This window comes from Balaenoptera ricei, chromosome 4 (assembly GCF_028023285.1).
Source record: "Balaenoptera ricei isolate mBalRic1 chromosome 4, mBalRic1.hap2, whole genome shotgun sequence".
NCBI classification, from domain to species: Eukaryota; Metazoa; Chordata; class Mammalia; order Artiodactyla; family Balaenopteridae; genus Balaenoptera; species Balaenoptera ricei.
Window position 1 is genome coordinate 23,351,494 of NC_082642.1, and position 27,452 is coordinate 23,378,945.

A 27,452-nucleotide genomic window follows, 5' to 3' on the forward strand; every position below is an offset into this window, starting at 1 on the left:
TCTCTTTATCTTTGCTTACAATGTTTAATAATGGAGGTACCAGAAAAGGGCAGGGCGGGGGTGGAGAAGACCCAAGGAGAAGGAGAAAAAGTCTCTAAAATCACCATTCTAATTCATCCATCTATACATCTAACGCCTCCAACCAGTCACCCATCCACCTTCCTTCCACTCACTCACTCACTAAATACTTATTAAGCATTATAATTGGCTTGGCAGTCACTATCTACATTCTGGGGCCATACAGGTACATAAAAAGTCCTTCTCACGATTCCTTATTGGTGTTTTTTAAATATACTCATGTATACTCCATAAGATATCCACTGCAACAGTTTGTAAAAGCAAGATTGTAACAACCAAAAAACTAAATGTCTGTTAATAGGGCTCTTATTAAATAAAAACTCAACATTAGTTGACAGGAGTAAAAGCTTTCTGATTATACTGTCTTCACATTCAACCGTGATCATGTACTACTTTTCCATGTGTACCTTTAAGATTTTTCTGTCATGTCTCAAAAGTAAAGGCTTTAAGAAAGGAAAAAAAAAATTGCATGGTACAGCCACATAATGGAATACTATGCAGGTCATAAATCAACCTGGTAGTACTATGTATACAAATGAGGAAGAAAAAATGAAAACAAATCCAAGCTGTATCAGTTATATTGTTAAATTAAAACAAAAACAAAAACAAAAACAAACGGGAGGGGGGAGAACACAGTGTCAAAAAAGAAAAAAGTAAAGATATACAGATATGTTTGTATAGCATAGACAATCTGGAAGGCTATACAGGAAAATGGTAAGTTACTACCTCCAAGGAAAAGACTTGTAAGGAGGGATAGGAAAGGCAAAATTACTTTTCACCAAATATCCTTTTTAACCTTTTGAATTTTTGCCCCATATACATGTACTAAAGAAAAAGGCTTAATGCTCACTCTTAAGAACTCATGGTAAAGTTGGAATGAAGACACAGAAACAAAAACTAATAAATAATCAATCAGTGTGCATAAGGTACAACAAAGCAGGGGAGGGCATGATTAAGTCCACTGCTTGGATGGTCAAAAGAAGAATTTGTCACATGCACAATATTTATCCATAAAAATAAGCTACGAACGTACCTATGCCCTCAGACTAATTTATCCTAGAAATGTCTTTTCCTGACACACCAAAGTAAAGTAAAACTGTCAGACTCCCCACATTCTAGGAACCTCTTACCCTGTTATTGTTGACTCTGTAGACAGCAGAGCTGTCAGTGATGGAAGTCTGAGTGTCTCTGTAAAGGCCTGTTAACAACTGTAAAACAAAACAAAACAAAACACAATATGGGGGAGATCAGAGTAAACATATAAATAGCAAACCTAAAGAAAGTAACTTTGCTCTAACTCTCCTAGGTGTAAGGTCAAATAAACGAATGTTGCTTGCAATAGCTGAAAAGGACCATATTATTTTTTTTTCTTTCTTTGCCTGTAGAAAAATCTTATTAATTGCAAACTTCATTCCCCTCTCCTTAACGAGAGGAGGGGGTAACTATTATTTTTAAACTATTATTTTCAAATAATAGTTTCAAATGGTTAGTGGCCAAATTTACTGACCCTCCATAAACATTTACAATCATCAAAGTGGAAGGGAAATAATTTATACTCTCAAAAAGAAGAGTAATAAGAAGAAAACCTCTGCTACTCTCTGTAGCAAAAACCAAACATTTAAAAATACTACAGGGACTCAAAATAAATATTAGTGAAAAGAAGCCTAAGTAGCCAATAGGCAGAAGAAGAATCACCCTTTAAAAAAAGTTTCTTTGACAAAGTCTCAGAAGAATTATACACTGTATACAGATTACTGCCCTCTATCTCTTCAGCTGTTCTGGCATCCTTAGCCATGACATGAAAGCAGTTAGTATATAAGACCCTTAAATGGGATAAGGGTTAAATGTTAGTATCTGGCAAGTACAAGAGAAGAGAAACGGTCAAGAAATTCCAGTTTAAGCGTTTTTCAAGAGTCTTTTCGTCCTACCAAGTGATTCAAGAATTAACTCCCCAATTTGTCAGCACAGCTTCTTTTGCAAAGTACACCTCACAGGAATAATGGGGTGCCCTAAAATTTCCTATCAAGTTTAAGAGAGGTGTAAATCAAAGCATTTACTCTGACAAAAAGCAATGTTTTCCCGGAGTCACAAAGGCCAACAAGAAGAACAGCTCTTTGACTGCTCCTTCTGCTCCGGATGAACTTCCAGAACACTGTGGAATAGAGAAAAACAACCAAAATTATGCCTTGATTATCAACAATATGCATGTATGGTTGGGCTGTGGGAAATTAAGTCTACCACAGAACACTTCATTCACCTGGAACTTCCTTCCATTGTTATTACCACCATTATAATCACTATTGTTTTAGGGACTCCGCTGAGTGCCAGCCACTATCAACTGTCAATTTTTTGGCAGCTGCACCCCCTACACCGACGGTGTACTCCTCAAGCGCAATCTTGCTTATTAGCTTTGTATCCCCAGCGCCCAGCTCGCAAACATAGGATGCTCAAACTTGGAGCGACGACCATTTGAGTCTTGGTAGCAAGAGCAATGGAAGGGAGAGAACGGCGCGCTCAGGCAGAACAGGGGCTAGTAACGCTGCGCTGCTCCTGCTGCTTCAGGCAGGAGGGCAGGTTGGTATAAGGGGTGAGTCCCCCTCTCTAGACGTCCCCCCCGGTGCCATGTCCGTTCCGCGTCCGCGGTCTGCACAAGCCCAGTCCAAGCTCAGATCCCCGCCAGCTCTGCACCCGCCATATCTACCGGCCGCCTCTTTACCCAGCGTCAGCAGCACCGCGACGAGCGCCACCAAGACTGACAGCAGCGTCGGGTCCCTCTGCCGCAGTTCCTGCCGCAAGGAGTCCAGGTAGAGCTGGAAGGCGCTCCCGACACTGCCGCCATTCCCCATCCGCCGGGAGTCCGCGGAAGCCATGGCTGAGATCCTGCTACCCGGCACCGCAAAAGCAACGTGGCCCTCGGCTCTGCGCAAGCGTGCGAAGCGGAGCATCACGGGAGTGGTAGTTCCTAAGTTATATTTCCTCCTTCGGAGGCCGGGATCCCGAAGGTCCTGATGGTAGTTGTAGTTCTCATGGACACTGCGCTCCCGCCGGAAGACTGAGCTGCTAGACACAGGTATGAGTGACATGCTCATCCTTTAAGATATGAGTCAGATGTCGCCGCTCTTTTCATGGTTGTTGAAAAAATGATGGATGAATAAAATGAATGGCTCAAGAAATCTCTGCTGAGGATTTCTAGTCGCTCCCTTCGTGAGGTGAGGTGTCTTGTGAGGAACTCAAGCATTACACAAACATTTCATCGGAAAATCACGTGGCACGAGGTGTGACAGAAGATGTAAGGTGCGGTATGGGAATGCAGAAAACGACAGGAACTGAGCCATGAAGGATGAGTTAGCCTCTGCAGGCGGAACAGGACAAAGGGTGCTCTGTGCAGAAGAAAAGAGCAATTCAGTGTCCCTACACTGTAAATCGAGGGCTGCAACTGAGATACCTACGTTAAGGGAAGCAGCCAGGAAAGTCAATGGGACGGGCAGGGCCTGTTGAAAACTGTCACTCCTGCCCTAAGGGGGCAGCCACCACTCTGCCGGGCAAGTATGTGGGAGCAAGGTGGCCAGTTCTTCAGTTTTTCAAGAGAAGCCAGAAAGAAAGGTTTTTAAGGGAAGTTTTCCACGTTTTAAATTTCAGCAAATAATGAAAACTTGTAGCCCAAATAAAACACCTCATCGGGTCAGAAGTAGCCGGCCTAGGGGCTGCCAGTTTGCAGTCTCTGTCATTAAGCAGGTGTCATTTCAGCAGAGGTGGCAGTAGATGAAGCAGGAAATGTTGGCAAAAACCAGACATGAAGGGACTGTGTGCTATGCTGAGGAACCTAGACTTTACCTAGCGTGCAATAAGAAGTTTCAGTTGGGAGTGAAATAGATGACTGGCAGATCAGTGGAGAACTATGGTTTGAGAGAGAAAAGACTGGAGGCAGGGAGACCAGCCGGGGCTGTTGCAGTGTTTTGGCAAATGATGCACAGGGTCTGAACCAGGGAAATGTGGAAAGTGGAAAGGAGGGCACAGACATGAGAGATATTTAGAAGGAAAATATATAGGATTTAGTGATTAATTGGATAAGCTGAGTTAAGGAGAAGGAGAGCTATCAAGACTGCATCTGAAGCACTTGGTGTGTGTTGCTGGGAAGATCAAAGTGCTTAACGTGAATTAGAGAGCTCAGTTGAAGGGTCTTTGGAGCTGGGGACATAGCCAGGATGAAAACTGCCTCTCTTTTGTGTATATGGAGTTTCCAGTGCCTCTGGGAGGTCTGAAATCGTATATCAAGCAGGTGATACAGTAAACAAATGTGAAGTCAGCAATAAGTGCTAGATTTTCATTTGGAAGTCATATGTAAACAAGCGGTCATTAAATTGTGGAGAGCATGAGGAGTGAGGAGGAGAGGGAACCCCACAAAGAAGCCTGAGAAGGGAGGGTCAGCGACACAGGAGTAAAACATGTCCTGGAAGTGGTCAGCAGCATCTCTGCAGCAGAGGTTGAAGGATTGAGTGAAAAGTGAGCTCAGGAGGAACAGCGGGGAGGGGCGGGGGGAGACGAGGTAATGAGGCTAATTGCTCACATTAATGAGTGGTTGCTAGAGCCAGGCATTGTTCTAAATACTTTAAATTTATTAATTTGTTTAATCCTCACAATGACCCACTATCCCAATTTTACAGAGGGCAAACTGAGACCGGGGTTGAGTAACCTACCCACTGATTCCAGGCAGTTGGGCTCCTTTATGCTTGACTATATGCTCTAACACAGTAAAATTCATTTTCCAGGCATTTCATTGATAAAGGTAGGCAACAGGGACTCCAGATTAAGGAAGGATGTTTAGGATGGGAGGTTAAAGTTAGTAAACCAACTACTATATTTTAAATTAGCATTATGAATTAAAACTGTCAGAACTGACAGTAATCTTACCACATTCTATTTCTTTTCTTTCTTATGGTCCTGATCCCTGCTCTGTATCCAGCACCCAACACACACACATGCGCGCGCGCGCACACACACACACGCACACACACACACACACACACACACAGTTCCTTTATAATAACTTCTGTTGGGGACTTAAAATTCAGGGAAGGAGGAAGGGCCAGGCATGGAGAACACCTACCAGAAATGTCCTCAGTGTATAGGGATTTTTAGTCAGAGCTATGTGAGTGAACAAGTGCCGTGTTGGTGGTGAAATTTGGGAATGAGGAAGCAGGGGTTTGATAAGACATGGTCATACTGTTTTTCAGTTTGTCTCCTGGGTATTATGAAGGCAGAAGAAATGTGCACACCTTCCACCCTCGTGTTAGAAGGTGGTGCTGCCATTCTCAGTAACGAGAGCAGGAGAGAATGGCGTCGGAGGCTTCCTGTCCTCTCACGTCTCCGCCTCAGGGACTCCGCAGGCTCCCAGGAGCTCTGTGGGGATGGACGTCAAGGAAGGACGTGCAGATACTGACTGCTGCTGGCTGAAAGTGCTCTGCTCCCTGATTCTAACAGCAGATGGAGAGTTACAACAAAACCAACATAGACAATTTTTTCTTCTCTTCCATTAACTAAAATGTCTCATTCACTGGACACATTTTTCTCTCCTGTTCCCAGCAGCTCCAAATCACAATGGAACCTATCTCAGACTCAAGGACACCAATCATGTGATTCCCTACTCTGGCTTATCTCTGTAACTCTGTTTCTTTGAAAAAATGGAGGATTTTTTAAAAAAGAATTAAAATGAGACATTTATTATATTAAAAACTCAATATAATAATGAAATAATGAAAGATCAAAGAAGAAAGACACAAATCACCTTAGTTTTTATACAAATAGTATCTGGTGAACATGATTTCAGACATTTCTCTGTACAGATATACTGACAAGAAGGCAGTCTAGAGGGAGGAATAAATAAAAATAGACAGAAATTATTTTTGTTGGCTCATTGCAATAAGACAGACCACACGCCAGAGGAATGGTGGGGCATCTCACCAAACAAAGGAAAAGAAAGAATTATTATAGGATTTGAGGTCAGGGTGGAGTTTAGGTGGATATTACATAAACCAGAGTGTTGCTAGACTCAAAGCAAAGCAGGGCTGTATGTAAAAAGGTGAAAATCAGGTCTGGTCTGCAAAGTGGACCCAGGGTCTGTTTCCTTGGTTACTAGAAAGTTGAGAGATGTGGAGTGTTGTGTTCAGAACCCCCTACCTGCAGCTGTTCCCCAGAGTGTAAGTAGAGGAGTTAGGAAACAAAGGGGCAAACTGGAGAGTTGTTTAGAAGGCAAAATCAGCAGAACTTGCTGACATTGGATGTGGAATGAGGGGAAAGAGTGAATTGAAATTTGACTCCTCAGTTTATGACTCCTGTGAGTGGGTAGCAGACCATGTCTTTACCCAGTATGAAATATATGGGGACAATAGTTGGATTAGGGAAGCAGGAGAGGGAAGGAGTAAGATGATCACCTCACTCTTCTGTCTGTTGGGCTTCCAATTGCTGTGCGAACTCGACCGTATAGATGCACAGGCAGGAGGAGGTGTGAGTGTGGGATGCTGGAAGCAGGGGTGAGCACAATAGATGTAGATGCCCAGGAGTCATTCTCATTGCTTACGGAGCACCTGGAAAAGCACTGGATCAAGAGAAGAACCCCGGGAAGATTACCTTACTTTTCAGAACTGGTAGGAGGAGCCCACAGTAAGACCACAAGAGGACAGAGAGGTAGGAAGCAAAGCGAAGAGCTGCTGTGTCAGAGAAGCTGGGAGAGGGTTCCAAGGAAGGGTGAGTGGTCAGCCATATCAAGTTAGTAAACAGACTCAAGGATGAAAGAACAAATTGGTTTTCACCAATTTGGTGGCTGGCAGGTGGGTGGTGACCTTGACCCGAGTAGCTGCAGGGATGTGAGTGGAGCAGAAGACTGATTTCTCTGTGTTCAGCCATTAATAATCAGTGAGGGGTGGGAAGAATAAGGCTCCACCTTTCAGGAGCTCCACTAAGAATGGGAGGAGACAGGGCAGTGACTGCCATGGGAGGCGGGGTCAAGCGATGATTTTTAGCAAGAAGAGTTTCCAGTGATTCACTTTTCCAAGCAGTAAGAGTCAGGACTTCACGTTTACCTGATGAAATTTATGAAAAATATTTTAAATGTGTAAATCGTCTATATTCTTTTTCTGTACTGCCTTGAATGCTCCATCTCAATACTTACTCTGCATCCTCCTTTCTTCCCCTTCCCCAGCAACACACACACACACACATACGCACACACACGCACACAACACACACACAGCCTTATACACTTGATTATATTATAATGACCATGCAGACCCCTTTTAGAAAGAATTCCTACTTGGACTGTACCCAGGAGGTATGGCTATGGGAAAGAGCAAATGAATCTTGAGCTCTGAAGGAAGGGCTAGTTGCACATGTATTTAGTCCTTCCAGACCAAACATTTAGGGAAAAAATGAAGTTTTTAAAAGATAAAACCAATAATAGCTTTTATTTTTATTTTGTCCCGCAGAGGTGCCACCACCAAACTGAAGGCAACCAAACCACTCAGACCAGCAAAACCAGGGGAAGCTATGGGTCCAGTGAGCTCCCATCTCCATCAGGTGGTGGCCCCACTCTTGGATTTTAAACTTTGTGGAAATTGCAGACTTCCAGGAGTTCTGTGGGGACAGAGCAGAGGGGTAGGACAGTTAATATCTACCTATATTTATTTTCTGTTAAGTGAATCAGCAGTTAAGCCTGATACAAAAGTGCTCAGACCCGTTGCCCTGCTCTTCTGATGGAGGGGCCTGGCCGTCCTCCTAGTGGCCTCCTGCTCCTGCCTGCACAGCTCCTGTGCCTACAGCGGGCAGTGTCTCACACCAAGGATGGTAACAGGACTTCCCTGCCCTACATCATCCCCCATCTTGTGTCCTACGGGCAGGGCTCATACGCCTGAGTCCATGTGGCTGGAACGAGCCTGGGAGGACTGTCCTCTCTGATCCAAGTGAGGAACTAACATAACGAGATGCACTAAGCACCCAGCACGTGCCAGTTTCCGTCCTGGGAGCTGGGGATGGAGAAGGGTACAACAGGGCCAGAGTCTCTGCCCCCTCACAGACTATGTAGGTTAGGTAAATACAACCTGGGTACTCAGAACAGTGGCCATGGATCCTTCCTTATACCAGAATTATGTGGGCAGCTGTTAAAATGCAGAAACCCTGAACCTGGCACAGACTTGCTGAATCAGTACCCCCAGGGCCTGGGAATCAGTATCTTCAGGACTGTGGCTTATGGACCTGCACTCTGCAGTTGAAGAATAACCTCCCTATAGCTACATGGTATTCTCCCACATCTTCCAAATGATTCCAAGTCATTAAATGATGTCCAACATAGCTATAGTACAAAGGTGTGTTTTACTGTATTCTAATTCTTAGAAAACTGGTGTTCTAGATAAGTACAGGCATACCTCATTTTATCGTGCTTCGCTTTATTGCACTTTACAGATGTTGTGTTTTTTACAAATTGAAGGTTTGTGGTAACCCTGCATCAAGCAAGTCTACTGGCGCCATTTTCCCAATAACATTTGCTAACTTCATATCTCTGTGTCACATTTTGGTAATTCTTGAAATATTTCAGACTTTTTCATTATTATTATATATTTGTTATGGTGATCTGTGGTCAGTAATCTTTGGTGTTACTATTGTTAATTGTTTTGGGGCACCACAAGCCATGCCCATTAAGATGGCAAACTTAATCGATAAATGTTGTGTGTGTTCTGACTGCTCCACCAGCACAACAATATTGAAATTAGGCCAGTTAATAACCCTACACTGGCCTCTAAATGTTCAAGTGAAAGGAAGAGTTGCACATCTCTCACTTTAAATCAAAAGCTAGATGTGATTAAGCTTAGTGAGGAAGGCCTCTCCAAAGCCAAGCTGGGCGTCTTGTGCCAAACACTTAGCCAAGTTGTGGACGCAAAGGAAAAGTTCTTGAAGGAAGTTAAAAGTGCTGCTCCAGTGGACACAGAAATGATAAGAAACAGCCTTATTCCTGATATGGAGAAAGTTTTAGTGGCCTAGATAAAGGATCAAACCAGCCACAACATTCCCTTAAGCTAAAGCCTAATCCAGAGCAAGGCCCTAACTCTCTTCAGTTCTGTGAAGGCTGAGAGAGGTGAGGAAGCTGCAGGAGAAATGTCTGAAGCCAGCAGAGGTTGGCTCATGAGGTTTAAGGAAAGAAGCCATCTCCATAACATAAAAGTGCAAAGTGAAGCAGCAAGTGCTGATGTAGAAGCTACAGCAGGTTACACAGAAGACCTACCTAAGATAGTTAATGAAGGTGGCTACACTAAACAACAGATTTTCCATGTAGACAAAACAGCCTTCTATTGGAAGAAGATGCCATCTAGGACTTTCATAGCTAGAGAGGAGAAGTCAATGCCTGGCTTCAAAGGTTCAAAGGACAGGCTGACTCTCTTGTTAGGGGCTAATGACTTGAAGTTGAAGCCAATGCTCATTTACCATTTCAAAAATCCTAGGGCCCTTAAGAATTATGCTCAGTCTCCTCTCATGTGCTCTATAAAGGGAACAACAAAGCCTGGATGACAGCACATCTGTTTACAACATGGTTTACTGAATATTTTAAGCCCACTATTGAGACCTACTGCTCAGAAAAGAAGATTCCTTTCAAAATAGGACTGCTCACTGACAATGTACCTGGTAACCCAAGAGCTCTGATGGAGATGTACAAGATTAGTGTTGTTTTCATGCCTGCTAACACAACATCCATTCTGCAGCCCATGGATCAAGGAGTCATTCTGACTCTCAAGTCTCATTATGAAAGAAATATATTCCATAAGGCTATAGCTGCCATAGATAGTGATTCCTCTGATGGGTCTAGGCAAAGTCAAATGAAAACCTTCTGGAAAGGATTCCTCATTCTAGATGCCATTAAGAACATTTGTGATTCATGGAGAAAGGTCAAAATATCATCATGAACAGGAGTTTGAAAGAAGTTGATTCCAACCCTCATAGGTGACTATAAGGGGTTCAAGACTTCAGTGGAGGAAGTAACTGCAGATGTGGTGGAAATAGCAAGAGACCTAGAATTAGAAGAGGAGCCTGAAGATGTGACTGACTTGCTGCAATCTCATGATAAAACTTTAATGAATAAGGAGTTGCTTCTCATGGATGAGCAAAGAGAGTGGTTTCTTGGGATGAAGTCTACTCATGGTGAAGATGCTGTGAAGATTGTTGAAATGACAACAAAGGATTTAGAATAAACTTAGTTGACAAACTAATGGCAGGGCTTGAGAGGATGGAACTCCAATTTTGAAAGAAGTTCTGCTGTGGGTAAAATGCTATCAAACAGCATTGCATGCTACAGAGAAATCGTTCATAAAAGAAGAGTCAATTGATGGGGCAAACTTAATTGTCATCTTATTTTAAGAAATTGCCAGAGTCACCTCAGCCTTCAGCAACCACCACCCTGATCAGTCAGCAGCCATCACCATCGAGGTAAGACCCTCCACCAGCAAAGAGATTATGACTTGCTGAAGGCTCAGATGATGGTTAGCATTTTTTAGCAATAAAGTATTTTTTAACAAAGGTATGTACATTGTTAGACACTTTTTAGACATAATGCTATTGCACACTTTATACTGTAGTATAAACATAACGTTTATATGCACTGGAAAACCAAAACCTTCATATGTCTTGCTTTATTGCAATATTCCTTTATTGCAATAGTCTGAAACTGAACCTGCAATCTCTCTGAGGTATGCCTGTGGTGTGCATGGCAACTTGAGAGTTACTGGAACTTACCATCATTCAAGCTCTCAAGAGCAGCACCATGTAAAAGAACTCTCTGCGATGCTGGAAATGTTCTCTTTGCTCATCTATGTGGAGACACGTGTATCTATTGCATGCTTGAATTATGGCTGGTATGACTGAGGAACTAAATTTAAAATTTTGTTTAATACTAATACAAATTTAAATACCCACATGTAGCTACAGGCTACCACTTTGAGCAAGGCAGCACTGTATAAAAAGGTGTTTAGAGCAGAACAATTGGCATGGGCATATAACTCTCTTCCTCTTCTTAGTAATAGCATGGAATTCTACATGTCCAGGCAGTCACTACCTCAGTGCCTTCAGCCCGTGTCCCCTTACGATCTGCCCATGCAAGTTAGCCTTTCATTCATGCTGGGATTGCATTGTTCCCTCAGCATTTCATCTGTCCGTTGGTCATCTCCTGGGGACTGCAGCCCGCTCCTCCTTTTGTATCCAGCACCCAGAACCCCGCACATGTTCTCTTTGCAGATTCCCCAATGCTGTTCCTCTTACTCACTTGAGGTTGAGCATTGTCTCAGGTTAGCCACAGCTGTGACATACGCATTTCCTAAGTAGGATTCATACGTTATTGCGTTCTGAAGTGGAGCCAAACATTTAGTGTCACTCCTGAACAGAAGGTCCTTGGTTTCTGAGTGGAACAAACAAAAACTGCTCGAGCAGTCACTTCCATGTTTTCCAAATTCATCCTGTCAAATGGACAGAAAGTGCATGAGGACCTGTGGCAAAGAGCTGCTGGGAACACATGGATGGGATGGAGGAGACTGGAAGCTGGGAACCAGCCCTGGGAAGAAAGGGAAGCTGCAGAGGATGCCTCAGGATCTTTCCACATCCATCACCTGGCATTCATACAATTATGGACCACAAATCTATGCTTCCATGAGGCCTCAAAGTCCTCTGTAGGGTCCATCCTGTTCCCATCTCCTTGGGGAAGTCCCTGCCTCCCGCCCACTGCTGAATTCTCTGATCTCTCTTCCTCACTTCATTGGCCATGGTCTTGGGGGCGGCTTCCAGGAAATGAGAGGGCAGAAGCATGTCCCTTTTAAGTATTATTGTCAAAGAAAATATTAAATATGAGCAACCCAGTGAGGAGTGGTACAGGTAGCTGTTAAAAGTTCATATTTGACTGCATCTTTGATCCTATCTTGATAAGAGGCTCGACTCCTCCAGGCCTTCTAAGATTATAAGTGAAATAATGATTACAGAAAGTTTAGCATTCCATCCAGCACTTAGGAAATGTTCATTAAATACTAATTATTAGTACCATTTACCTTCAGAGGACTCACAAAGGTATGCTATCTTAATTTTTAAAAGAAGAAAACCAATGGTGGATCAACAGACAGGAAGCTGTCCCTGAGGGGAGGGTGGTGTTTGTGGGTGGAGGGGTCTTTAGGATTAAAATGCTCAGGCAGTCTCTCTCCCCACAAGGCCAGCCCTGGGTTGGTTATTTTCCGCAGAGGACAAGTTCCCTCAGGGTAGGTTCCTGGGTTCTTCTGCCTGTTGGAATGGTTCTTAGTCTGCCTAAGCAAGAGAAACACAGTCCACATTTCATGACTTGTATCTAGAATGGCTGGGAAATAGGATCAGTCACCTTCATTTTAAAAAAGGCAGAAGTGGGGAAAATGAGGGTACCACAGAGCAAGGTCAGAGTCGAGCTGGAAGGCAGGTACTTGGACCCTGGGACATGTGCATCAGATGGGGTCTGATCTCTAGTGAGCAGAAGATATAAGCAGAGCGAGGCCTGGGAGATCCAGTTCCACAATCCATGCCCTCCCAGTTCTAACTTCTAGGAAAAGAATGCTGGGGTACGGGCTGGGACTCAGCTGGGAAATCCCCAAATAATCCACACGCACCCAAGAAGAAAGGGTTGGAGGCCCTGTCTGTGCCATACCTGCTGTGCGTCTAATATTTCGCGAACACAGGCTGCCTTATCTTCCCGTGAGACCACAGCATGATTCGGGGCTTGGGCCAGGAAGCAATCACTAGCCTCCTTCACAGACTTCCTGGTTCCGTCAGTGCACAGCAGCTGAAAATCATCCTCCTGCAGTGTTTTTGCCCACTCTTCAGGGTTATTTCCTGGGTACAGAAAAGGTGGGTCAGCCACAGTTTTGATCAAGGCACACCTCACTGGAGAGATGTGACCAACCCACTGGCGTGTGGAGGGCCTGGACCCAGTGGCCAGCAGGGGTTACAGTAATGTGGAGAGGAAGAGAGTTACCAGGAATTCTCAGAGACCACTCCTTTCAATCTGCCCACCCAGCCAGGGGAGGGTGAACCACATTCTATGGATGCTGTTCAAAATGATCTTCATTTCTACTAAATTCCGAAGCATTTGGATCTCCTGCTCCAGTGTAGAAAGAACGTGACCCTCTAAGCAGGTTTGTGCTATACCATCTGGCACTAGCAAGCAAAAGAACTTTCCCCAGAGGCCCTTTTGGAAGGGCCAAAGGTTTCACTTTTATGAGTGAAATCTGGCTCACTCATACTAGTTCTATGTGGAATGCACACATGCCTCTGTGCATACAGGTCCATATCCTGTTCTCAGCCCCTTGCTTCATCTTTTCTGTATTCTCTCTGAAAAAAGAACATCTCACCCATTCTCAAGGTTTAAGCTCCTTCCTCCTAAGGCAATTCTCAAATAAGTTTTCCCGGTTTTTGCTTCTCTCCTAAAATACAGGATTGCAGTCTTTTTCTTAATTTAATTTTCTCATTTAATTGAAAAACTAATATATGAATGCAGTATTTTAAAAGTTTAAATTTATATATAGAGTAAAAATATCCCTTTTCCTACACTCTCCAAAGGTACACTTTTGGTTTTTATAGAAAACTCCAAATTGCCTGCCTTTCCTCCCACCAGTACCTGCACATATCTTTGCTCACATGTTAATATTTCTCCTTTCTTTTCTTACCCATCCCTCCAACTCAACACCTTCCAAGTGAAATCCATCCTTATTCTCTCCAAACCCATTCTGTTCTACTTAGTACTTTAAGCATTTATTCAGTACCATGTTCTCAGCCTTCTGCAAGACACAATCTTATTGGAGGGGGGAAATAGCACACATACCAAAATCAAGAATGCAGGGCACAGATAATAACATTTTGTATTTTGTGTAACACTCTCTAAACGCTGTGTGAGCTGGGGAACCAGCACAGTGAGAGCACATTAACTCAGGAAGGCTAGCTGGAGAAGGCAAGGTTTCAGGTGTGTCCTGTAACATGTGTAGGCCTGAGAGGAGGAGAGAGGAACGCTTCTCTGTGAGGGGATGGAGGGCTCCAGCAAGACTCACGGACAGGTACGTGCCCGGTGTTCCTATTGGGTGGAGGAGAACAGCCCCACTGGAACAGAGTCTTGGGCAGTCAGGCTAAACATGCTCAGATCCTCAAGGCCCTGAGTGTGGGATGGAGTGTCATACTTAGGTAGGAAGAAAAGTGGGTCTATGAGAACTTATGAATGGAAATCAATGTTAATGTGTGAGCCTGAAATAGGACAACTAGGAAAAATGAGATGGGAGGTGATTTGGTCTGGGTTAGGAGCAGTGGGCATCCAGAAGGGCATGATAAAAAATTTTCTTTCCACTACAAATAACTCTTGTTTACTGCAGCTACTTTGTAAAATGCTACATAGTTTAAGGAAGAAGACTTTGAAACCCAGTATAATCCCTCAGCATTCACCTTCAACATTGGTGCATTGCTTCTAGTCTCTTTTCTAGACTCATATGATGTGCAGACACATATCTACATAATTAGATCATACAGTCTCTATGCCTTTGTATCCTGGTTCTTCCATATCACAACATACCATAGAATTTAATGAAGACATACATATTCCGAAGAAACAAAAAACATACTGACTGAGAAATTAATCTAGGCTTGACTGGCAGGGCATATAATAAAGACCTCCATGGGGACAGAGGCTGTGTGAAGAGGACTGCGTTTTGAGAGAAGGATGAGGAGTGTGGGTTTATACAGGTTGAGGTTGCAGTGCCAGTGTACTTTGTACATAAAAATGACCACAGGGCAAACAGAGATCCTGGGATGTTATTTAGATGGGAGGTGGGCCTCCTCTATAAATTCCCCTCAGGAGGTAAGGCTTTTGGAGTCTTTGCAAAGAGAGTTGTGGCCTCGAGAGGGGAGCCCTACTTGGAAGGGTACAAAGAGAAATCAAGGGATGACAAAGAACCAGCCTAGGGTAACACTCAGGTAGCAGGAAAAAGGACAGCCCTTAAAGGAAAAAGCAAAAGTAACAGGAGGGAAGAAAGAAAAATTAGCCAAACCAATTATTCCTTCAAGTAAGTACTTAGCAACTTCTGTGTGCCATGTACTATGGTTGGTGTTGGGATGTAAGAAGAGGAAAAAAGAGCTCCCTGTGGCCACAGTTTATTACAGAATGTGATGAATTCAATAATAAGAGCAATATGGACAGAGGATTCTGTTGTGGGATGGAGGTGTGCCATTGGGGAAGGCGTCTTAGAGGAGTTGGTCCTGCACTAGTTCATTCTAAATGAGTTGTTGGAAAAATTTGAGGTTGGGTAAAGGGACATGACGGAGGGAGGGAAGTAATAGCTGCCTGGACTCTAGGTGGGGATTATAAGCAGTTAGTTATAGAGAGTGGGCAGGTGGAATACTCATTCTTACTGACATTTTAAAAAATTTTGTCTTGTTTGTTAATGTCATGGCCATCTAATATTCACCCACTAGTTTTAGTACCCATTGATGATCCTTGCTTGAATCAATTATTACTATCTTGGTTGCCAAATGATAGTTTTTTAACTTCATAATTATTTCTGCATCTGTAATTAGCATTCTACAATAAGGAAGATGTTTCCCTTATACTCATTTGTTTAATCAGGATGGACTTATGCGTTCCTATTTTATTCAATGGGTTATTATTTCTTACTACTATTATTATTTCTTTTAAAGCTCAAAACGTCCCAGATTTGGCCAGTGGAGGGCTTTCGCAATGGCTCCTATGTGCTTTGATACGTCCCATCTCTCTGAGCTCTTCAGCATGATGTTCCAGGTTCACCTTATACCTTTCCTGCCCCAGCCACAGAATCAGCTATTTTTCCAAGGGGCCTTGGTTCCTTCTATTGGGGAATGGTTCTAGAAGCCAAGGTCTTGGTGCTCATTCCTACAGGGGTGCCACTGTCTGTATGTTTTTCCCAGTGGACCTATAATATATTTAAATATATATTGGACCTAGAAATATGAGAAATAGTTATAAAGGACCTTTTGGGGATAACTCACAGAATTTGAATAGGGACTGTGGACGTGATGTGTATTAAATCCATGTTAGTATAAATTTCCTGATCTTGCTAATTGTAATGTAGGTATGTGAGAGAAAGTCCTGGTTCTTAGGAAATGTGCACTGAAGTATTTAGGGGAAAGGAGGCACAGTGCCTGCACCTGTAGGAAGGTTCCTGGGAGAGACTCAGGGCCACTGGGAAGCCCATGGTCCTTACCATTCTGCCTATCCAAGCGAACACTTCTCTCTTCACCGAACAAACAGGTTGAGAATCAGAGCTCTGGACCCTGACAGTGTCCATAACACTTCCACAAAGACATCCTGAACACAAGTGAACCAGCGACCCTGATTTATGGGGACAAAGGTTATGCACGTACCACCAGTGTTCTCTTTGACAGTCTGGTCCTTCACAAAGGCCACGTCTCCCTTCTCAACCAGACACCTGCAGAGTCCCAGACAGGGAGAGAGAAGAAAAGAGGTCAGAGACACATCTGTCATTCAGAAAGGCCACCTTATAGATCCAGGGCTGGCCATCTGGTATCAGCAATTGTGATTCCCATTTGATCACTAATCTATTGTCACTGATCTTACATATTACTAATGTAAGTAATAAAAAGAAAACAAAACCTCTGATATGCTTTGTAGTTATACAATCTCACTTCTACACACTAAATTCTAAATTCTGGCCCAGTTTCTCCAACAGAGCTACGTCCGTTTCCTAGCTTCAACACAGATATTAGAGGGGCAATTTTCCCGCAGGGTGATTCCTTACTCACAGTCTCCTTGTAAAATTGGAAACTTGTGGGCTGTGAATTGTTCTTACTCTAACTCACAAGCTGGTTATACCTGGAAAATTGGCATAATCTTTGTTTTTCCTTCCCTAGTGAGAATTTTAGTTACAATACCACCATCATTGTGAAGTTGATGGATTCATGAACTACTAAGTGACACAGGCCCAAGTCAGACAGGATAGTTAAAAACTAATAAGGTCGTAAAGTGCACAGGTGTCTCTTTAAAAATGATAAAGACTCCATGAGCTAGAAATGTAACCAAAGATGTAGAAATCATGTACTTTACTTTTGTATTGATATATTTCCATGGTTGTAGGTTCCCCCAGAGGTGAATGGAAGAGCGTGAGCCAGATGCTTGACTCCTGTGTTTATTCAATTATGGTAGGGTTTCCTCACCTGGCACTAGTGACATTAGGGGCCGGATAATTCTTTGTTGTAGGGTGCTGTCCTACGCATGTAGGATGTTTAGCAGCCTCTCCCAGTTAGATGCCAGTAGCACTCCCCAACTCCACCGATAATCAAAAACATCTCCAGACACTGCCAAATGTCCCCTGAGGGGCAAATCACCCCCCGCTGAGAACTTCTGACCTGTACCATACTGCCAGTCTTTGCTGTCTATGACAGCCAGGTCTGGAGACCATGTCCTGGAGGGACCTGGATACCTCTTCTCACAGGTTTCTACTTATGTTTGTAAATGTGACACCCTAACATGCAGGACTAATGGGATAGGAATGTAAGAATCTCACCTGCGTTCCTAAAAAGGAATCTCGTCAGGGCTGGGATTACTATTATTTTTGTATCAGGATTATAATACTCACCTGAAAGCCCCTGAATAGCCATAGTATCTCTCCTGGTTATTGGGAAGACACTCCCTTCCCGGAAAACCTTCTGAGCCAATGCACAGAGCACAGAGACTGGAATTTCGTGGAGACCCAGGGGCACAGCCTTCACTGAAAAATTTATCTGTGCAGAAGGATAAAAGAAAGTCAACTCTTCCTGAGTCAATGTCAGTGGCCTTTACCTAACACATCACAGGTGTGTATGGCCCAGGATAGGTAGAACATACTCGTTATGTGACCTGCCATCAACTCAGGACCTGCCAGGGTATAGGCTTTGAAAGGAAACTTAATTGAGGCTGGGAACCATTACAAGTCAGGTGGAGGGGATTCCATCAGCATCCCAATAGTGTCTCACTCACCTAAAGAGAGAGATGGGATGGAGATGATATGAAAGTTGACTAAAGGGGGTAAAATTGAAGGTCTCACTCCCTGAGTTGTGCCACTTGTTTTTGGTGTTTCTTTTCTCTGATATTTATTAGAAGAGCCTTTAACAGAACTTAGAACTCCAAGCTTGAGAAAGTGCTGGGGAATTTCACACACAGTTCAGCTGCTCTCCCATAGCTGTAAAACTGCCAGGAGCCTCAGGAGAGCAGAAGTGCTGCCCTTGCTGGTGGGCAACAGGACTCCTGAATGTCACCCCAGCCACACCTTGCTTCCTGTCAAACTGGTGGCGCAGAACATGGCAGTGCAGGAATGTGATTGCATCTCCAAATCCGCCCCCCTCACACACACACACACACACACACACACACACACACACACAGGACTTGCCTGGTTCATAACTGTCTTTAGAGGCCCTCCTAGAAATAGCTACACATATTTGGAGGTGGCACGGAGGAAGTACTCAGGAAGTTAAAGAAAATAAGAACCATGGGAAAACATGTCCATGGTGAAATTACACACAGATTTTAGGAGGTAGAACTAAGCTCATACCTGAAGATATTCAGAGGACACAGAGAATAAACTGATTTCCACCCCTTTGAAGGGGCCTAGGAGCTGAGCAGTCACTTGGTGAGACTGCCAAGATCTTAAAGAGACCCGAGGACCCCTCATACCACGTTGCCTAGAAAGCCCCATGGCAGGGCTTGTAGCTGTCCACCCAATGGCCATTTCCCCTTGCTTCTTCACAACAAAGATCAAGTTTTTTTTTTCTTTTAATTTTTTCTTCATTAATTTTTTATTGAGATATAATTGACATTAACATTATATTAATTTCAGGAGTACAACATGTTTCGCTACTGTGACTATATTGTGAAATGATCACCACAATAGGTCTAGTTAACATCCATCACCATACAGGGTTAAAATAATTTTTTTCTTTTGGCTAGGACTTCCAAACTATGTTGCATAAAAGTGGCAACAGTGGGAGTCCTTGTCTTGTGCCTGACCTTAGAGGGAATGCTTTCAGCTTTCCACTGGTGCGTATGATGTTAGCTGTGGGTTTGTCATATGCGGCCTTTATTATGGTGAGGTATATTCCCTCTATGCCTACTTTCTGGAGAGTTTTTCTCATAAATGGGTGATGAATTTTATCAAAAGCTTTTTCTGTATCTATTGAGATGATCATATGATCTTTTTCTTCGATTTGTTAATGTGGTGTATCACATTAAGAATTTTTTTTCTTGTGATGAGAACTTTTAAGAGCTACTCTCTTAGCAACTTTGAAATGTGCAATACAGCATTAACTATAGTCACCATGATGTACATTACATCCCCATGACTTTTATTTATTTTATAACCAAAGTTCATACCTTTTGACTACATTCACCCAATTTGCCCACCCCCAACCCCTGCCTCTGGCAACCGCCAATCTGCTCTCTGTGTCTATGAGCTCGGGTTGTTTTATTTTTGTTTAGATCCCACATATAAATGAGAACATACGGTATTTGTCTTTCTCTGCCTGACTTATTTCACATAGTGCCCTCAGGGTCCATCCATGGTGTTGCAAGTGGCAAGATTTCTTTCTTTTTTATGACTGAATGATATCCTATTGTATATATATAAACCACAATTTCTTTATCCATTCATTCATGATGGACACTTAGGTTCTTTCCGTGTCATGGCTGTTGTAAATAATGCTGCAATGAACGTGTGGGTGCATATCTTTTCGAGTTAGTATTTTTGTTTTCTTCCAGTAAATACCCAGAAGTGAAATTGTTGGATCATATGGTAGTTCTATTTTTAATTTTTTGAACAAAAATCTAGTTTTATTTGGGACAGAAACATGCCCAAATAAACGATGACATTTTTCAGCCTCTCTTACAGCTAAATGTGACTATGTATCTAAGTTCAGGGCAATGAGAAGTTAGCTGAAGTAATTGGGCTAGAGTTCCTGAATAGCTCCTTTAACAAGGTGGCACATACTTCAAGTGCCCTTTCTCCTTATTCCTTGAGCTTGCCTGGATCGTGGATATAATGGCAACCATGAGTGACCTTGAAGATGGAGGCCTCATGCTGAGAATGGTGCAGCAGGAAGAGAGAGGAGCCTGGGTTTCTAATGACAGTACCAGCCATGGACTGCTGTCTCTGGTCTTTTTCATGAGAGAGAAAAGTAAACGCATATTCACTTAAGCCATTATGTGCAACTGAAAAGAACCATTCTGATCCACCTCCCAGCCCTACCATTCCTTTTAGATATTTCCTTGAAGTTCACTAAACCAAATTGTATTACCATAGAGCCAGGGCCACAGCATCTTGTACAATACCACACTCTTCCCGGTACACCTCTTCCCACCTGGCCCTGACAACAGCACCCTCCCAGAGCTCACTCACCAAATTCACAGTGGTTAATCTTCTCGTAGAGCAGACCCATGGGGATGTTCCAGCCAGCGGTTCTGTCTACTGCAGTGTGGCAGGACTTCCTGTCTTTCAGATTGTTCCAGTTGAGATCAGGATCTGACGATTTCTTAACCACAGCCACAGCATAGTACCCTGCAAGAAAGACACCCCAAAAGGGAGTATTAACACCCCTGGGCTCTCCAGAGTGTCTAAACCTGCCATCTCCCTAAGGAGTAGAATTATCCCAAACCATTCCTTCTCTCTTTGAAAAGGTCTTCCCAATAACTGACTGAGGGGGGATACAAGTCATTCCAGGAGGTGGAGATTAATCTGAACTTAAAAAACAAAATAATAAGAATACATAACCATCAGAGCAATGGCTGGTGTATAACCCTTCCCCAAATGCATGAAGCTACTGACATAAACCAGCAACTCACCCTCCACTGTGGAATAGTAGAGGAATGGATACTGAAGGGTACATTAGGAAAGAGTAGTAAATGAGCAATAAACCACAGGGATATTCTGGCCAGATAATTTGTGATAAGGAGAATACAGGTTTGCACCACAATAAATATGCAAAGTGGAAACTGTCAAAATCAAGTTAGCTGCCATGATTAGCAGCAAATACATGCTGATCTTTAAAACTGGTAATAGAAAGAATATCAACTCATAATTTCAGTTTTCCAATTTAATTAATTCAGGAAATTGTTTCCAACAGAAAAGACACAAATCTTATTGTTCATGGAATAAGAATGGTTCTATTTTCGGCTGAAGAGCTTGGTTCCTAGTGTGATGGGGAGAGGCTGAAGGTTGTAACTGGGAAAAGTGATGAGGACAGACTTGCACACTAATGGCTGGAAATGACCTGCAGGGACTTGAGTGTGGGCCCCAGAGCCCACTTTGATAAGATTTCCTGTCTTGCTCCTGCCACATCTTTCCAGATCCACCCCAAGCCAGAGCCCTGGGTGAGAGCCAGGTTGGCCTGGGTGCCTGGGCCTAGCCCTGGCTGGGAAGCTGGGCAATCACATGCCCCTAGACATCTGCCGGTATGAGCCTCTCCCTTCAGCCCTGCCAGGCACGTATCAGCAAGGCTCCTGGGCTGGTGTTAACTCTCATCTAAAACTTTGCTGGCCTCATGCAATGTGAGGCAGTCAGGAGTGGTGGGGAGGGCCTGTATTTGCTTGCTGGATGTCGGAGTCTAGACAACTTGTAATCTCTCTGAGCTGTTGGTCCTCTTATGCATCCTTAGAGGACAACAAGACATACCTTATAGGATTAAATGAAAATTCCCAGGTGCAAGTCATAGCAAGTGTAAAAAAGTAATCATCATTGCCAGTTACTCTACTTCCATGATTCCTTTGCATTCCAAAAATTGGTCTCTTATCTACATTTGATTTGAATTTAAACTTACCTTACCCTTTCCCAAAAGCAATGGGAATTTATCTTAAACTCATGAGGTTACCAATCTCAACTCACCACTCTCTGGTGTGAATTTACAATCTTCGCCCTCATTTTCTGTAGAGGAGAAAACGAAGAAGTCATTAAATACTCATTTATAGATTGGAAATCGTCTTTACCATGTGCAACTCAGAATTAAAAGAGCCAGGAAAACTATCTACATATCACCAGTTCCCAAAAGGTCCAGGCTGTCTGGATTATGCAAGTTCACTTTAGCTCCCTGGCCTCTGGAATTTAGTCCAAAATTGTACATTTCAAGTTTCCCACTCTATCTATCCTGTGGCCACGGTGGTCTCTGCCAACTGTACTTGAATCCCTGCACCAGGGCAACAGGAGAAGTGTGAGCTTTGGAAGCAAGAAGACCTGCCAGGAATCCCAACTGAGAATCTAGATGTCCTCTGCAGAGGGGTCACTTTTAGCTAGAACTTCCCAGTGCAAAGCCTCCAACTCCCTTGTGGAAGGTATGATAGAAGATCCCATCCTTCAAGATAACTGTTGGGGACTAGAGATGAGGGAGCCCAGAGCCTAGGAAGTAGGAGGTGCTCAGTAAGCAAGAGCTTTATGGCCCATGTGGCATAAATCAGGCTGTGATTTTCCATTTCCTTTCGCCATGGCCCAGGGGAAATGAAACACTGAGAGAAGCCCCTTCCACTTACTGTAGTTCTCTGCTAGGACAGGTACCAGACCACATTTGCCTGCTATGTAGATGTGGCCTCCATCCAAGCTCATGGCATCAGCTTCTCCTTTCTGCAAAGACAGAGCACATCACAGCAGGTGAAAAGAGACCATCTTCTGTCCCACATGCCCTTTAAGCTGTTTCCTTGAAGCAACCTTGCCAGCACAGGTCATGAAGGCCCAGGGAGACAGAAGGTGCTGGTACTGGACTCCCAAAGGATCAGTCAGGCACACCCAACATAGAAAATAAAATGTACTCCCATTTTCACCCAAACCATGATGAACTGATGATCAACTCTGGGTGCTTTGCTTTGTTTCTTCAGGAGGAAAGACCCACATTCAGTCCCGCTGTCCTCTCATAGGGCACACTGTCCCAGAGACACTCTCACAACACCTTTCTGACACCAAGAATTCTCATTTGTAAGACAAATGAGTGGAGTCAGAGACTCAGGGCTGTGTCTGTGGCATAGAGTGCCTCCTGATGGGGGCCCCAGACCTGAATCTCGGCCACATTGTCTGGGTGCTACTTTGGTGCTTGGTCAATACAAGGTCTTTAATGAATGAGTCAAATAAACTTAAATGATCTGTTAGATATAATGATCTAATAGAGCTAATAATCCCCAAATTTCAGACATGCTTAAATTCAACAAGACTGCCAAGCTTCCCATTGGGCTTAGAAATATACTTTTGAGGAACATTCCCTAAAGGAATAATCAGATATGTGGGAAAGTATTTGGGCAAAATGTGTAAGTGGGCAAAAGCATGCAAGTGTGATTCATAATATCAATAAGATAGGACCAAACTTAATGCTCAATAGCAAGGAAATGGCTCAACAAATTGTAGCACATCCACACTCTGGAATAGCTATCAACATTAAGCTATCAACATGTTTTCATGGAAACAACCTAAATGTGCATCGACAGATGAGTGGATAAAGAAGATGTGGTACATATATACAATGGAATAATACTCAGCCATAAAAGAGAATGAAATAATGCCATTTGCAGCAACATGGATTGACCTAGAGATTATCATACTAAGTGAAGTGAGTCAGAAAGAGAAAGACAGATACCATATGATATCACTTATATGTGGAATCTAAAATATGACGCAAATGAATTTATCTATGAAACAGAAGCAGACTCACAGACATAGAGAACAGACTTGTGGTTGCCAAGGTGGAGGGGGCTGGGGAAGGAATGGGTTGGGAGTTTGGGGTTAGCAGATGCAAACTATTATACATAGAATAGATAAACAACAAGGTCCCACTGTATAGCACAGGCAACTATATTCAACATCCTATAATAAACCATAAGGGAAAAGAAACATAAAAATTTAAATTTAAAAAAAAGAAAAAAGAAAAGAAAGAAATGAAAGAGAAAGTCCCCCATAAACTTGGTCCCCAGACATACCACTGTAAACAGAATAGGGTATATTCTTTCAAAAATAAACTAAAATATATTTTAAAATATATTTTTAAAAATCATGTTTTCAGAGAATGACTTGTGACAAGGGAAAAGCTCCCTAGATAAGATTAGGTGAGAAAAGAGAGTAAATTGTATGTATGATATGAGCCCAGTTAACAGGATTTTCTCTGAGTTATAAGGTTACAATTAGATTTTATGTATTTTCTTCTTTATATCCTCCAGTTTTTCAACATTATCTAAAAGCAAATATGGAATGCTCTTGTGATCAACAAGGCTAAACTTCTACCTGCTTGCACAATAACATGACCCTGTCACACTTGTCTCACTTGCCATGGCACACCGTGGGTTTCAGGCACACCCACACTCAGGTCCAGCCTCCCCAAGCAGACACGGCTCAGATTGCCCTCCACCGGGTGCCAACACTAGGAGGAAACAAGCCCTAAGGAGCCCTTCAGCTCCAGAAGCTCAAAGGTCCTGAGGCTCCGGTGGGGCTGGTCTCCCACAGTGAGGGCACGGTTCCTTGGAACCCGGCTTTTCGTGTCATTCCCAGGAACACTCACTCACCCTTGGGGACGGGTGGGCAACAGTGGCAGGAGTGACGTACCATTATCTTGGCGATGCATTCTTCAGTGCTCTCCGCTGATTCACACTCTATTTTCCCATCACTGTTCACACTCCACATATCACACTTGACCCTCTCCTGGTGGTGCACTGCACACCACTTCACCTTCTTGCATTCACCCTTTGAGGTGCTCGGGCCTAGGACATAAGGAAGAGAACCAGAGATTAGAAGAGGCCCAGATGTTGCCTGCTGGTTATGCTGCTGTCTTCATGAAAATGCTGGGATTTTTCAGCAATACACAAACAGATCCCATTCAAGGAATTAATCTCTTAGAAATCAAAGGTAATAACAGTCTCTTAGTTGGCTTCTTATCATTTAGATTTAACTTAAAATTGTTTCTTATGAGAAGTCAACTTTCCTCCCAGTCCCAAGGTGCTCTATCACTTCAGGCTGGGGTTTTTTTTTTGTCCCTCTTTGTTTAGAAATAGCACTTAACCATCTGAGCTGTTGTTATATATTTATTCATTATTTATTGTCTGCTCCCTGCAGGAGAACATAAGCTTGGCCAGGGCAAGGGTCAGGCCTGTCTTGTTCTACATGGCACCCTTAGTGCCTGCCTCATGGTCAGCGCAATAAATGTTGGCTGAATAAATGGACACCTACCCAACTTTCAGACCCAGCTCAAGAGGCACTTCCTCAGGGAAGCCTTACCTCAATTCCGGGACCTGTCTTTCTTTGTTTTGCACTCTTCTAGAGCCATGATATTTTGTTCTGGGTTTTTGGTTTTGTTTTCCTTCTTCTGAGGAAATCTCTCATTTTTAATTGATCATTCAATAGAGTGACTATTCCTTCAACATTTGTCTTCCCCACTGGGCTGAAGGTTCCATGACAGCAGAATTTAATATATCTTTGACTCACCATTGTATGCCCAGCACGTTGCACAGTTTATAGATAGGTGGTCAATACATGTCTGTTGAATGAATGAATGTTCAAACACATCCCCAAAGACCCAAGGAAATTCAGAAGCAGGATCGACCTGTCTAAAGCTCCAGCTTCACCATGGCACATGTTGACCATAGCATTGGCTTCAGATGTGCACGTTTGTAGCAATTTCATTCTATTTGACTTACTTCGTGCCAGGCTAACTGGCTTCACAAAGTGGGTAGGGTAGCCTTGATTTATACAAGGGAAACAGTGCTGGTATCAATACAAATCATTTTAAGCATGAATTTCCTTTAATGCCCTTTGGTGATGCCATTTAGCATCCATCTGACACTGGGCTGCACAGGCAGGGCAGATAAAGGATTGTTGGGACAGGTGTTCAATACCTGGAAAGACTCTATTGCTGGTGCCCACCCTCACCAGTTTTCCAAGCTCCTAGAGCCACACAATCCTTCCTAAACACTTACGTGTATCTTCTCTTAGATTCCGAAGAGCAGTGACATACTCATATCCCAGGTACAGCCAGGAGTCCATCTTTGGAGGAACCTTTAAAAACCCATTGGCAGAGTCCTTAAACAGCAGGTCCTTCCCATGAGGGGAGCTGAAGAGCTGGAAGTCTTCAGAGGTACCTTTGCCAAAATGTTCCTGTTTGTGGTAAAAACACAGATCTGAATGGCTACTGCAACAAGGGATGCTGCAAAATGGGACCGAAGAAAATTTTAAAACTCAGGAAACTAAATTAAAAAGTGAAATTTTCAAGATGCCAGGAGAGAGGGCAGTCGGACCTGTTCTTTCCCACCCAGCACCTTCTCCATTCACAGCCCTCTTGGGCCATATAACAAACGCCCAATTTCACTGAACGTGTTTCTGTGCCTGTCTCCCTGTCTGGATGACAGCTCACTGAGCGCAAGAAACACATCTCCTTCAGAGGCTGACACTGTGTGGTTGCCTTGATGGACAGATGGACAGATGGGAGGGCCGGATAAGAGAAAGTTGGCTCAGTTCTGGCGTTCTGCTGCTCTAGGGAAGGAAAGCTGGCTGTGTGTGCAGCTCCCTTGCAGTCAGGCTGAAGGACCTTGGAAGAGAGATCATTTCCTTTCCAACGGGAGAGATATGGAATAGAGCAAGAAGGAGCAGCTTCATGTCATTGGTCCAGAATGTAAGGGTCTGACAGATGATAACGCAGGACTAGGCTCTGTGCAACTCCAAGAAGGCTTTGCTGGGTGCTTTCATACAAGTGGATGGTGTGTGGCATGGTCCCCACTGTATCCTGAACACAGAAGGGCTTCTACAGTGGCAAGAAGGGAGTGCAGGAAAATGCCCCAAATCCAAGCAGGAACTGCTAAGCAGGAAAGAGGACGGGGATTCGATACCTGGGCCAGGTTAAGAAGCTCCCAGATCAAGTCCTCCTTGCCGCCCATGCTTCGGGCCACGACGGCATGGGAAGGGACCCGGGCCAGGTGGCACCTCTCGAACTCGTCCACAGACCCCCGGGTGTTGTCCCTGCAGAGCAGCTCATACTTGTCCTTGTCAGCCTCGTCAGGCAGGTTCTCTGGGGGAGGGAAGCCCGCATGAGCCGACGGCAGGCAGAGCATGAGGTGTGGTGCCCCTTCCGCTTCCTTGCAACCCCACTGAATCATAAACTGTGTGAGCTGAGAAGCCTAGAGTAAACATTGAGAGCCAGAAGAAAACTGACTTGCTCAAGATCCCACAGCCAGTTTACAGGTAAAGCTTCTGATGTCCAGTGCAGGGGTGACTGCCCACACCCCACAAGAGGTCTCATCTCAGCAGGCTGACTACAGGCCAAGGTCAGCCAGACCTGCTCCCAATCCTTTGCTATTGCAACACTGACCAGGA

General features: G+C 43.7%; 2 protein-coding genes across 2 annotated transcripts in view; both read right to left on the minus strand.

The window, feature by feature from the left end:
* Window positions 1-3,004, minus strand: part of SRPRB (SRP receptor subunit beta) — a 31,379-nt gene extending 28,375 nt beyond the window's left edge. The window contains exons 1-3 of the mRNA XM_059920305.1: window positions 2,795-3,004; window positions 2,136-2,230; window positions 1,209-1,286 (exon numbers count right to left, since the gene is read on the minus strand). Coding sequence (XP_059776288.1) covers window positions 1,209-1,286; window positions 2,136-2,230; window positions 2,795-2,948 — 327 coding nt within the window. The 5' untranslated portion in view covers window positions 2,949-3,004. The remainder of the gene's footprint in view (window positions 1-1,208; window positions 1,287-2,135; window positions 2,231-2,794) is intronic.
* Window positions 3,005-7,672: 4,668 nt separating this feature from the next.
* Window positions 7,673-27,452, minus strand: part of LOC132364566 (serotransferrin-like) — a 30,844-nt gene continuing 11,064 nt past the window's right edge. Inside the window, exons 7-17 of the mRNA XM_059920304.1 lie at window positions 26,969-27,147; window positions 26,063-26,240; window positions 24,696-24,850; window positions 22,646-22,736; window positions 22,008-22,046; window positions 20,526-20,684; window positions 17,733-17,877; window positions 16,501-16,565; window positions 12,770-12,954; window positions 11,378-11,567; window positions 7,673-7,707 (exon numbers count right to left, since the gene is read on the minus strand). Of these exons, the coding sequence (XP_059776287.1) occupies window positions 7,673-7,707; window positions 11,378-11,567; window positions 12,770-12,954; window positions 16,501-16,565; window positions 17,733-17,877; window positions 20,526-20,684; window positions 22,008-22,046; window positions 22,646-22,736; window positions 24,696-24,850; window positions 26,063-26,240; window positions 26,969-27,147 (1,421 nt within the window). The remainder of the gene's footprint in view (window positions 7,708-11,377; window positions 11,568-12,769; window positions 12,955-16,500; window positions 16,566-17,732; window positions 17,878-20,525; window positions 20,685-22,007; window positions 22,047-22,645; window positions 22,737-24,695; window positions 24,851-26,062; window positions 26,241-26,968; window positions 27,148-27,452) is intronic.